Source organism: Rhinopithecus roxellana, chromosome 8 (assembly GCF_007565055.1).
Source record: "Rhinopithecus roxellana isolate Shanxi Qingling chromosome 8, ASM756505v1, whole genome shotgun sequence".
Classification (NCBI taxonomy): domain Eukaryota; kingdom Metazoa; phylum Chordata; class Mammalia; order Primates; family Cercopithecidae; genus Rhinopithecus; species Rhinopithecus roxellana.
The window spans coordinates 77,881,605-77,894,092 of record NC_044556.1 but is presented as its reverse complement, the minus strand read 5'-3'; the positions used below and the strand labels follow the sequence as shown (position 1 = coordinate 77,894,092).

General features: G+C 40.5%; 1 protein-coding gene across 4 annotated transcripts in view; it reads right to left on the bottom strand.

Moving 5' to 3' along the window:
• Nucleotides 1-12,488, bottom strand: part of RBBP5 (RB binding protein 5, histone lysine methyltransferase complex subunit) — a 38,108-nt gene that overhangs the window by 6,810 nt on the left and 18,810 nt on the right. For 2 of the 4 annotated variants that reach the window (XM_010365430.2, XM_010365431.2), the window contains exons 5-13: nucleotides 11,807-11,969; nucleotides 9,547-9,656; nucleotides 8,112-8,231; nucleotides 7,871-8,024; nucleotides 7,701-7,772; nucleotides 6,957-7,074; nucleotides 4,262-4,331; nucleotides 3,618-3,847; nucleotides 1,833-2,024 (exon numbers count right to left, since the gene is read on the bottom strand). In XM_010365430.2, coding sequence (XP_010363732.1) covers nucleotides 1,833-2,024; nucleotides 3,618-3,847; nucleotides 4,262-4,331; nucleotides 6,957-7,074; nucleotides 7,701-7,772; nucleotides 7,871-8,024; nucleotides 8,112-8,231; nucleotides 9,547-9,656; nucleotides 11,807-11,969 — 1,229 coding nt within the window. The remainder of the gene's footprint in view (nucleotides 1-1,832; nucleotides 2,025-3,617; nucleotides 3,848-4,261; nucleotides 4,332-6,956; nucleotides 7,075-7,700; nucleotides 7,773-7,870; nucleotides 8,025-8,111; nucleotides 8,232-9,546; nucleotides 9,657-11,806; nucleotides 11,970-12,488) is intronic. The other 2 variants (XM_030936459.1, XM_030936460.1) reach the window with 1 other exon arrangement.

The following is a 12,488-nucleotide window of genomic DNA, read 5'->3' as shown; positions in this document are numbered from 1 at the left end:
TTTAAATCACTCTTAAAACATTTTAGCTCTCCGGGCCAGGGTAATCTATTTAAACTTTAAATTGCGTTTCTTCTGTAGTGGCATCAGTGTGTGCAAGAAGTGGGCTTGGAAGGACTGTTTTTATTTACATCTAGTCAATCTGCAATCTTTGTTGGCAAGGCCCACATGACTGCTCCAGGCTACTTTACAATATGTACAAACATGCCGGGAGTGATGGCTCACGCCTGTAATCGCAGTACTCTGGGAGGCCGAGGAGGGTGGATCACTTGAGGTCAGGAGTTCAAGATCAGCCTGACCAACATAGTGAAAACCCATCTCTACTAAAAAAATACAAAATTAGCCGAGCATGGTGGCGCACACCTGTAATCCCAGCTACTCGGGAAGCTGAGGCAAGAGAATCACATGAACCCGGAGGCAGAGGTTGCAGTGAGCTGAGATCGCACCACTACAATTCAGCCTGGGGACAAGAGTGAAACTCCGTCTCAAAAAAAAAAATACACACACACAGCATTATATGTATATATACACAAACACAGCGTTAGGTGAGTTGAATGTGGAGGTGGTAACCATCAGTGCACCACCATAAATATTGTTGGGAAAAAAATATTGGTACTCAGTGGTATGGTGTTGGGCTATCAAAAACTAAAGTCTAAAATCTAGTAAACTTGAGGTAGAATACTCAAAATGATGAATAACTGAGTCTATTTCAGCTTCTCTGTAAGAGAATTCATGTTGACAGACAATGATTAAATCATGTAAGTTATAAATTAAACAAAGAATTCTATTTTGCACTCTAGTCCTTATCACATTTGAACACATTTAGATTAAAATCTTAAAGTCAGGGGGAGCCTGAACACAACCACTGACATGTTATCAATCCACCTTTGAGTCTACCAACTAGCTACAAAAAAATTGAGAATACTGTATTAACTAAAGCAGTGCTTCTATATAAAAAAAAAAAAAAAAAAAAAAAATTTCCAAAGCCCCATGTTTACACAGAAATGGATTCTAATTTGATTAACATTTTCTAAACAAGAGACCAATTAGCCTAGGCTCACAAATATTCAGTAAGAAACAGAAATTGTTTACTGTCCCCCAATAAAAATCCCTCAGTAATCTAAAAGTGAGAAAACTCAAATATTATGTATCAAAAGGCTTAGGTGTTAAGATGCTACACAGATACTGTAGTTTCTGTCTTTTTGGTCATTTCCTCCTGTTTTCAGATACTGGAAAAAAATTAAAAACCAAAACAAACCCCATCTTCTTCCTTAACATGATGGTACTACTAACAATTTCATTATTGCTTCTGGACTACTAAGAGAGAGCACTACCTGTGGGATTTGAACAATCTGAAGAGGGAGAGAAAAGATGCTACAGTGAACCAGTCAAGGACTATATAAAACAAGCTTGTATTTCTGGCTACTCGTCTGGCTCTTTCATTTGAGACAAAACAAACAAAAAACCTAAGAGCAAATAGGGATGAAGAAATGAATTAAGCCAGGGGTTCTTACCCTTTTTTGGGTCATGAATTCCTACAGGAATCTGATGAAAGCTATGGACATCTTCCCCAGAAAAATATTCACATAATATTTTGCATATAACATAAGGGGAATGTAGACTTCTTCAAAACTATTTATAGACCCAAGGTTAAGAGCCACTGAATTAAATCTGGTTTAGCCTGCCCTTAGCAGCAGCTTAAAATTCAGAGATTATCTGCTGCTGGGAAAAAGGTAGGAAGGGAGGGGGAAAAAATGTTGCAGTTAAATATAGTCAAGGGCTATACACAGCAAGGCCACGAAGCAAGCCAGACAGTGCTCCCAATGTGTCCTTACCTGTCAAAGGCTGGCTGAGTTCCGCCTGCACTTTACCCTTCGCTGATCCTTCCAGAGGTAAACCTCTGTCCCCTTTGTAGAGTTTCGGTTTAAATGGAGAATCTTTCTCTTTACCTTTTGATCCTTTAGGCCGGCCTGCTTGCTTCTTCTTGGATTTGCCATCCCCCTTCACACCCAGTAGTGGATGGACTTCTGCAGGACAGACAGGCATGGAAAGGAATCCACATGACACCAGTCCCATCACCCCAACCACAATTTTGTTGAGCAAAGAATGTTGCTTTGTGTCCCGGATCAATTAATAATTATAAAGAGAAAAGTCTGTCTTATTTGTGTAACTACAAAACAGTGGCCATTAAATGAGAGATAGTTGCTTGGTCAAAAGGCACACATGGCTTATATCAAGCTTGTGCAATCTGTGGCCCACAAGCTACCTGCGGCCCAGGACAGCTTTGAATGTGGCCCAACACAAATTCATAAATTTTCTTAAAACATTGTAAGTTTTTTTGCAAATTTTAAAATCTCATCAGCTATCATTACTGTTAGTATATTTTATATGTGGCCCAAGACAATTATTCTTCCAATGTGGCCCAGGGAAGTCAAAAGATTGGACACCCCTGGCTTACATGTTCATGCCAAGTCACGGTGACTCTAAATTGAACAAGTAGCTGAAAGATGCAGTGATACTATTAAACCAAGCCAGAAGAAGGAACACACATACACGCACACACACATACACAGAGAGGCATGTGAGAGCAGAAAGAGAATGGGCTTTGGAATTAGAGAGACTAGAATGAGAATCCTGACTCCACCACTTCCTGTGAGACTTTAGGCAAGTTACAGAACCTCTTACACGTAACCTCAGCCTAAATTTTCTCCTTTAAAAAGCAGGTAAAACAACTTGCAGGGTTGATGTAAAAGTCAGCAATGGTATATATACCAAAGAGTGTCTGAAACAGAGTAGACACAGAAATCAGTAACATCAGGAAAATACGTAGTTGCAAAATGTGATCCGCAGTTAGCTAAAAGAGAAGAGGAAGGGCCGGGTGCGGTGGTTCACACCTGTAATCCCAGCACTTTGGGAGGCCGAGGTGGGTGGATCACTTGAGGTCCGGAGTTTGAGACCAGCCTGGCCAAAATGGCAAAACCCCATCTCTACTAAAAATACGAAAATTAGCCAGGCATGGTGGTGCATGCCTGTAGTCCCCGCTACTCAGAAGGCTGAGGCAGAAGAACTGATTGAACCTGGGAGGTGGAGGTTTCAGTGAACCAAGATCACGCCACTCCACTGCAGCCTGGGCAACTGAGCAAGACCCTGCCTCAAAAAAAAAAAGAAAAAAACATAGAAGAGGAAGGAGGATGCTCAATAGTAAACGCACACCCCCATCCACCCCTACCTATCCCAAGACATGATAATAAAGGATTCCCAGGTCAGACTGTAAAAGGTGGCAGGAAGGATGAAATGATTGTCCAAGTCTAACTAGTACTTTACATCTAATAAAACCACTCTATGGGGAAAAATTTGAAAGAATGGTGTAATAAACTCTGAGCCGGCTGTCAGAAGAATTAAAGTGCAGCATCTTAGGCAAAGTACTGAAGGGCAGAATTTCTCCATTTTAAGAGAGAAGTGAACACAGATGCAATCATTATAAAGTTGTAAAGCACTATAAAATAGACTCATGGGAAAATTCCTCTAAGGTAAAATCGCTGAAACAGGAAATTACCAGATTGAGCTGGGGAGCAGAGAGCGGCATCTGTCAGGCCAGAGGGAGAAGATGCAGCTCTTACCATCATTTGGTACTCCTTGAAGTTCTATATTGGTTGTTTTGGGCTTCTTCTTAGGTGGCTGGGACCCATCTGCTGAGGACTGCCTCTTCTTCTCTGAACTAGCCCCTTCATCCATCAAGGAGGTTTGGACTGCATCCGGTGGGGGGCCGTAAGGATTTTCTTCTGGGTCTTCTACCTCAGGGGCAATGGGTAAATACAATAGAGCCTTTGAATCTTCCAGCTCTTCATCACTATTTGGAGCAGGATCAGACAAGGGATTGGAAAAAAGAGGAGATAGTTGCTTAAACCATGAGCCCTTCCTCTATCACCTATATTAAGCATAAGCAACAGGTATGGATCTAGAACTTTAAGAAAGCAAAGATGAATAAAAGAGAATCAGACAATGTAATTGATAAAATTGGTGATAAAGATAAACATGATAAATAAATTATTGTGGTTCCTTAAAATTCTGTATCAGGGAGAAGTGAAGGGAAAATAGGACTAGAGAAGAAAGGCTACATTGGATTTCTTGTACACCAAATGAGTTATCTCTTTTAGCTAATAAGCAGACAGGACTGAAGGGATAGGCCGGGGAGCTGTGGAGTACTCCCCCAGAGACCAGGAGCAGCAGTAGCCAAGGTGCCCAGCCTTCCGGGCCGGCTCACCTGCTACAGAAGGCAGCGATAGGGTCCACGCTGGTGACATCCACTTCCTCATCTTCTGCAGCATCAGCCCCTGACAAGACAGACACACAGGAGATGTTTGAGAAGTGAAAAACTGCTTTTTATTTGCAGCTTCAAGGTTTTCATAAGCTGAAGTTCCAGAGAAAGGAGGAAAACCAAACAGTTCACTTAATCATTTAACAAATATGTGCTGAATTTCCACCCTATGCTAGGCACTGAAAATAGTGCAATGACCCAGAAATAGTTGGGAACAGCTCTTCAGTAAAAGGTTCAGAGTCTAACTGGGGAGACAGATAGTTTCCACTTAATACAGTAATGGTATGTGTAATGTGCTCAGGATATGGGAAGGAGGAACAATTGATGTGGAAATCTGGGAAGGTTTGACAGAAGGTAACCCTAGAATCTAGAACATTCTGCTTCCCTGGAGGTCCTCCTAAAACACATTAGGCATGCAAGTTATCTAATATCACAAAAGTGAGGACCAGCACTTTCAAACTAGAGAACCAACCTCATTCCCAATCCCCTGATTCCTGGCACCATCAAGTGTCTCAGGAGTCAATAATCTGGCATTAATTACTCACTGGCAGTGCCAACTGAGCATCCTAAGCATTCACCCGCACAAACCTTACTATGTTATAAAGCCCTGTGTTAGATAAAACGTCAAATCTTTATTCTTAAGGAGCTCCTATCTAGAAATTCAGAATAGATAAAATCAGTCATAATCATAATGGAAATTAATATCTTAGTGCTTATTATGGCCTAGGCATATATACTAAGTGCTTTACATAAATTATTTCACTTACTCCCCACAACCCTAAAAAGCAGGTACTATTATTATCCCTATTTTACAGATGAGGAAATTCAGTTTAAGTAGTATTTTGCCCAAGGCAGTCTGACTTCAGAGCCCAGGCTCTTGACCCTTCTCTTACTGACAAAGGAGTGATGTTGTTGGAAGTCAGGGACCCTGAACGGAGGGACTGGCTGAAGCCGAGGCAGAAGAACATAAATTGTGAAGATTTCATGGACATTTATTAGTTCCCCAAATTAATACTTTTATAATTTCTTACACCTGTCTTTACTGTAATCTCTGAACATAAATTGTGAAGATTTCATGGACACTTATCACTTCCCCAATGAATATCTTTGTGATTTCCTATGTCTGTCTTTACTTTAATCTCTTAATCCCATCATCTTTGTAAACTGAGGAGGATGAATGTTGCCTCAGGACCCTATGATTTTATCAACTGCACAAATTGTTTGTAGAGCATGTGTGTTTGAACAATATGAAATCTGGGGCATCTTAAAAAAAGAACAGGATAACAGCAATATTCAGGTAACAAGAGAGGTAACTTTGAACTGGCCGCCGGTGGGCCGGACGGAACAGAACTATATTTCTCCTCTTTCATGAGCAAATAGGAGAAATATCGCTAAATTCTTTTTCTCAGCAAGGAACATCCCTGAGAAAGAGAATGCACCCTGAAGGTAGGCCTACAGACGGCCCCTTTTAAGGCGTCCAGTCCACGTCTTTTATGGTCGAAGCTGAAGGGATGAAATAAGCCCCGGTCTCCTATAGCGCTCCTAGGCTTATTAGGATGAGAAAAATTCCCACCTAACAAATTGTGGTCAGACAGGTTATCTGCTCTCAAACCCTGTTTCCTGAGATGTTATCAATGACAATGCGTAGGGGAAACTTCATTAGCAATTTTAATTTCACCTCATCTGGTGGTCCTGTGATCTCGCCCTGCCTCCGTTTGCTTTGTGATATTTTATTACCTTGTGAAGTATGTGATCTCTGTGACCCACACCCCTATTCGTGCACTACCTCCCCTTTTGAAAACTGCTAATAGAAACTTGCTGGTTTTACGGCTCGGGGAACATCACGGATTCTTCCGACATGTGATGTCTCCCCCGGACAACCAGCTTTAAATTTCTCTCTCTTGTGCTCTTTCCCTTTATTTCTCAACCCAGCCGAGACACTTGGGAAATAGAAAAGAACCCACGTTAAACATCGGGAGCGGGTTCTCCCGACAGAGTGACAGAATACACGGGAAAAGCTGAGCACCCTTAGCATGGTGAGTTCTTTGCTAGGTGCTGCATGTATGTCCTCAGTCATCTGCAATTAATCAGGAAATACACAATGATACGTTAAGAGAGCTGCTTGAGCCCTGGGAATATCCATATAAGCCCTTAGTTAACACCTTATAAATTAGGGCTCTCCAAATACCATGGAGATTGTGTAAGCTTAAAGAAAAAAGAAGGCCAGGTTCATAGGCCAGGCACAGTGGCTCATGTCTGTAATGCCAGCACTTTCGGAGGCCAAGGCGGGTGGATCACCTGAGGTCAGGAGTTCCAGACCAGCCTGGTCAACATGGTGAAACTCCGTCTCTACTAAAAATACAAAAAATTCGCTGGGCATGGTGGCAAGCACCTGTAATCCCAACTACTCAGGAGAATCGCTTGAACCCAGAAGGCAGAGGTTGCAGTCAGCCAAGATCACACCATTGCATCCAGCCTGGGCGACAAGAGCGAAACTGTCTCAAAAAAAAAAAAAAAAGTGGGGTGGAAAGGGGACATTTTAGATGAAGTGCTGAAATAAATTTACAACACAAATGAAGAATATTAAGTAAAGCAATCATTTTCCCTTTAGGAAATCCTGTCTGCAATTGAGAAATATTACCTGTCTGCTCAGGCTCACTCTTATCTTCATCTTCAATATCAAACTCTGATTCCCTTTCTTCATATTCTACATTTTCATCCAATTCTTTGAAGTCTGGTGCAAATGCACTCCAGTTTTCCTATACGACAAAATATACTACTTAACTATACGTGAAAGCAATAATCTGTAATCTACACATTAATGATAAAATGAAAGATCTGAGCATGAAAGGAATTCACAATTCTTAGATTAAATTTGGCAGATAAGAAAAAAATGGGTATCTGTAAGTTTTACTAGCTTAGGTATTTTCTATCTTAAATGTTCTAAGTTTTTAACTGTAGCTCTTTTGAGTCACTGCCTTCTTTGCTCATTTTAGGAATTCTGAGATAAAATGTTAAATTTTCTTGTAAGTACACTGATTACAAATGTAATTTAAAGGTGTTCAAAGTAAAATTAAGATATAAAACAGAAACTGAGCTGAAAGTAAGAAAAGCAAAAGAAAAACGTATCTCAAATAAATAATAGAAAAATGCAACAGAAAGTTCACTAGAGCCTCTCCCTAAAAAGAGCCAGAAAACCAACTTGGGACCAAGACCTTCCCACCAAAATAAAGTGCAACTAGATGCACTGAACCTATGTAATTTAGGTTGTGAGAATCATACGCAAAAGAAAATAAATAAGGTAATTTTTAGCTTCCCATGTATAAAGTTCTTTGATAAAAAGAAGGGGTATCTAGTTTCAAAGCAAGTAAAATAGAATACTTACTACTTGATTCTGTGCCCAGATAGAGACCACTCCACTGGAGATGGATGCTATGATGGGTCGAACAGGATGCCACTAAGTTTTAGTGAAGGAAAGAAAAATAGGTTGTTAAGAACAGATTCCAGATTTTTTGGATTATGTGACTAACAAGAGCAATGTCCTAATGTACTCACAGCTACATCCAAGAGGAGTTCTCCTCTCGTCCCATGGAGAATCTTCACCAGGTTGCCAATGCTCTTCTCCCAGATGTATAGGGCGTGCTGCCGTGCAGAACCTGCCACGATGTACTCCCCATCTCCAGAGAAACAACATTTCTTCCATGGGGTCCTAAAGGACAAGGAAAGTACCAAGGAGAGCTGGAACTCAAGCCCAGGTCATGAATGATCACATACTCTTCTAGGCTGTGATACATACCTATTCACCAAATCCTGCAATTTCTGCATAGGTTCAGGCTCTCCATCTCTTCCACATGTTAAGATTTCTCTGCCATCATAAACTCTGATTATTCGATCTGCTGTGTTAATTAAAAAGCAACTACAGGAAGGATAAAAATATCAACATCAGAGGTCAGAAATCTGTTCCTTAGTACTACAAGATGACTAATAAACTGGGGAAGAACTGAGGAAAAATCTAAGTACTAGACTAGAATATTTATATATCTACTTGTCTTCTCCCTAACCAAAATGTAATTTGAAGTGGGGGTATGTTTTATACTTCCTGTGTATCCCTAAACCCAAAATATACAAACTGTCAGTATTAACTAAGTTCCAAGACCTCTCTACTGAAACCAGCTTGCTAAATTCACAAGTTTACAGTGAAATGGATATAAATACTTCATTTCTCTGGTCTGTTTTACATATAATATATTCTTCTAAATGAGGTAATAAACTAAATATGTCATTTTGTCATTTTTACTGTAATGACATTGAAAATCTTAGAAATCTGTATAAAATTTTAGTTATTTCATCACTTTCTTACAGACTTCACTGACTATAATCTTTTCTTAATTCAAGAGAATTTTGAACATTAATATCCTCTAAGTCAGCTATCTCCAACGTTTTTGACACCAGACTGGTTTTGTGGAAGACAATTTTTCCACGGACCAGGCTGGCAGGAGGGTTACGGTTTCAGGATGAAACTGTTCCACCTCAGATCATCAAGCATTAGATTCTCATAAGGAGCATACAACCTAGATCCCTCACATGTGCAGTTCAAAATAGGGTCCGTGCTCCTGTGAGAATCTAATGCTGCTGCTGTTCTGACAGGAGGCAGAGCTCATGTGGTAATGTTCACCTCCAGCTGTGCAGCACGGTTCCTAATAGGCCAATACTGGTCCATGGCCCGGGGGTTGGGGACCCCTGCTCTAAGTCATGTATGGGTGTTCCTAAACAAAATAGGAGGACTATTACCTCTTACTGACAACCTATTTCCTATTTCTGTTGATATATTCTATGACTTCTAACTAGGTAACCAACCTTACCAGAATAACATCCAAAATTAAAAGGGTAAATAGGCTGTATTCAGTTACAACGTGAATTTGATGACATCAGTTCTGATGATAATAACAGTTATTATATACCCAGTGCTTACTATATGCCAGGCATTTTGGTTCTAAGCACTGACCATTTACTTATTTTTCTGTAAAGTAACCGCCTGATAACCTCCAGATAAAGAAGATGTAACTACTGCAGGAAATGTTATGAACTCAAAAACCAGATATTGTAAGTTTCTAAAAACCTTAAGTAATTTTTTTAAAAAGCTTAATATACATGAAATCTGCAAATTTCCATGTATTTTTGCAACCTACTCATTCTTAAAACTGTCCCTAAAAAGGTAAGATTTCACTCACCTCCCCTTCCGGGCAAACTCAATTGACTTAATGGCCGTGGTATTGCTTGTTCCAGTTGTTACTCTGAAGGAAGCAACAAGATCCTGAGAATCTGTTTTTAGGACCAAAATCTAAAGTTTAAAGGAGGGGGGAGAAAAGTAAGTGTTCCAATAACTAACAGTAATTACATTTGGCTTGTTTCTAATACTGCATAAAGACTGGGTAAAAATGCAAATATCTCTATTCCATATATTTAACCTGATTAGCTGGTATTGCTGTTTTGCCTTCTTAAATAAGACAAGGTCTTAATCTATTTTTTTTTTTCTTTTTTTTTTGAGACAGAGTTTCACTCTTGTTACCCAGGCTAGAGTGCAATGGTGCAATCTGAGCTCACCGCAACCTCTGCCTCCTGGGTTCAAGAGATTCTCCTGCCTCAGCCTCCTGAGTAGCTGGGATTACAGGCATGCGCCACTACGCCTGGCTAATTTTGTATTTTTAGTAGAGGCGGGGTTTATCCATGTTGGTCAGGCTGGTCTCAAACTCCCAACCTCAGGTGATCCGCCCACCTCAGCCTCCCAAAGTGCTGGGATTACAGGCATGAGCCACCACGCCTGGCCAATTTATTCTTAAAATATTATGTTTAGCATTATTCACAATAGCCAAAATATAGAAGCAACCCAACTATCCACTGACAGATAAGCCATATAAACAAAAGTGGTATATACATAAAATGGAGTATTATTGAGCCTTGAAAAGGAGGAAAATTCTGACACATGCTACAACATGGATGAAACTTGAGGACATTAAACTAAGTGAAATAAGCCAGTCACAAAAGGGCAAATACTATATGAGGTACTTGGAGTAGTCAAATTCTTAAAAAGAGAAGGTCAAAGGGTGTTTCTAGGGGCTGGCAGAGAGCAGGGAATGGGAAATTATGATTCAACAGGTACAGAATTCCAGTTTTACAAGATGAAAAGATTTCTAAAGATGGATGGTGATCACTGCACAACAGAGTGAATGTACATTAATACCACTGAACTGTACAGTTAAATATGGCTGAAATGGTAAAATTTACGCTGTGTGTATTTTATCACAATTTCTTAAAAATTGCCTTTCTAGGCCGGGAGCAGTGGCTCACACCTATAATCTCAGCACTTTAGGAGGCCAAGGCAAGCGGATCACCTGAGGTCGGGAGTTTAAGACCAGCCTGATCAACATGGAGAAATCCCATCTCTACTGAAAATACAAAATTAGCCAGGCATGGTGGTGAATGCCTGTAATCCCAGCTACTTGGGAGTCTGAGGCAGAGAATCGCTTCAAGCCAGGAGGCAGAGGTTGCGGTGAGCCGAGATCATGCCATTGCACTCCAGCCTGGGCAACAAGAGCGAAACTCCGTCTTAAAAAAAAAAAAAAAAAAAAGCCTTTCTAAGGCCAGGTGCAGTGGCTCACACCTGTAATCACAGCACTTTGGGAGGCTGAGGTGGACAGATCACTTAAAGTCAGGAGTAATCCCAGCTACTCAAGAGGCTGAGGCAGGAGAATCGCTTGAACCCAGGAGGTGGAGGTTGCAGTGAGCCGAGATCATGCACTGCACTCCAGCCTGGGCAACAGAGTAAGCCTCCATCTCAGAAAAAAAAAAAAAAAAAAAAAAAAAAAAAAAAAAAGCAAAAATTGCCTGTCTAAAATAGCCATGAAATTATACTAGCCCATGTGCCCCAGTCAAAACATAAAAATAAAAATAAATCAAGATGCCCAGTGGAACTACTCTAAGCATGAAAAGAACCTTTAAAGGTCACCTGACCTGACTTCTTATTCCACAGAAGAAACACCTTCTGCAATGTATTCCAGAGAAAAGGGCCTACACATTCCAAAAGGCAAGGTCAGAAGTTTAACAAGAAGGAAAAAGAAGAGTAAGTCTCACTACTGTAAGCTAAGTTGGCCTGAATTATACAATCTTTTACAAAACCAAATATTAAGACATTTTGATCAGCAGTGTTCCAGTTGATAACATGACACTGAAATTTTATAATTTCATAATGGCCCTTCATTACTAGCATCCAGTAAAGGTCCTTCCATGCTTTTCTAGGTCAAATAATCTCTATCACTCTAAATCCAAAGATCAAAAATTATTGTTAAGCGATGGAGGAAAATTAGACTACATTTGCTGCAGGAAGGAACTGTGCTTAGTCCAAGAATAAAAAAATTTTCAAAGGAAACAAAACAAGTAAACATTAAATGAGCCAGTGTACAAGATGCCTGATTTGCCGGCTTTTAGGCTTACCTTGCCTTTTGCGTTTCCTGTATAAATATATTCCCCTCGCCTATCAAAAGATGCCACAACGTTCAAATCGGAGTCATCATCCACCGGCAGAACAACATGTTTGGAATCTGAAAGGGTCAACATGACAGGAGCAGATTTCATGGGACACACGAGAACCTTGTTCCTGTTTAAAAATACGAACAGTACGTTGGCTGTTGCTTTGGTATCAGCAAGCTGATTCCCTGTCCTTTTCCCTGATCCCTGTCCATACCCTCATCAACTTGCCAAGCCCAAGCAAATTTGAAACAGTGAAAAAGCATAAAATCCACAGATCTAGTAACAGGGAAAATTCTGAGTAAAATTAGTCTTGATGAAATAACACATAATCATTAAAAAAAAAAAATAAGAGACCGGTGCAGTGGCTCACACCTGTAATCCCAGCACTTTGGGAGGCTGAGGCGGGCAGATCACTTGAGGTCAGGAGTTTGAGACCAGCCTGGCCAACACGGTGAAACCGCGTCTCTACTAAAAATACAAAAACTTACCCAGATGTGGTGCCTATGCCTGTAATCCCAGCTACTCGGGAGGCTGAGGCAGGAGAATCACTTGAAAACAGGAGGAGGAGGGTGCAGTAAGCCGGGACTGTGCCATTGCACTCCAGCCGGGGCATCGCAGCAAGACCCCGTCGCAAAAAAATAAAAAT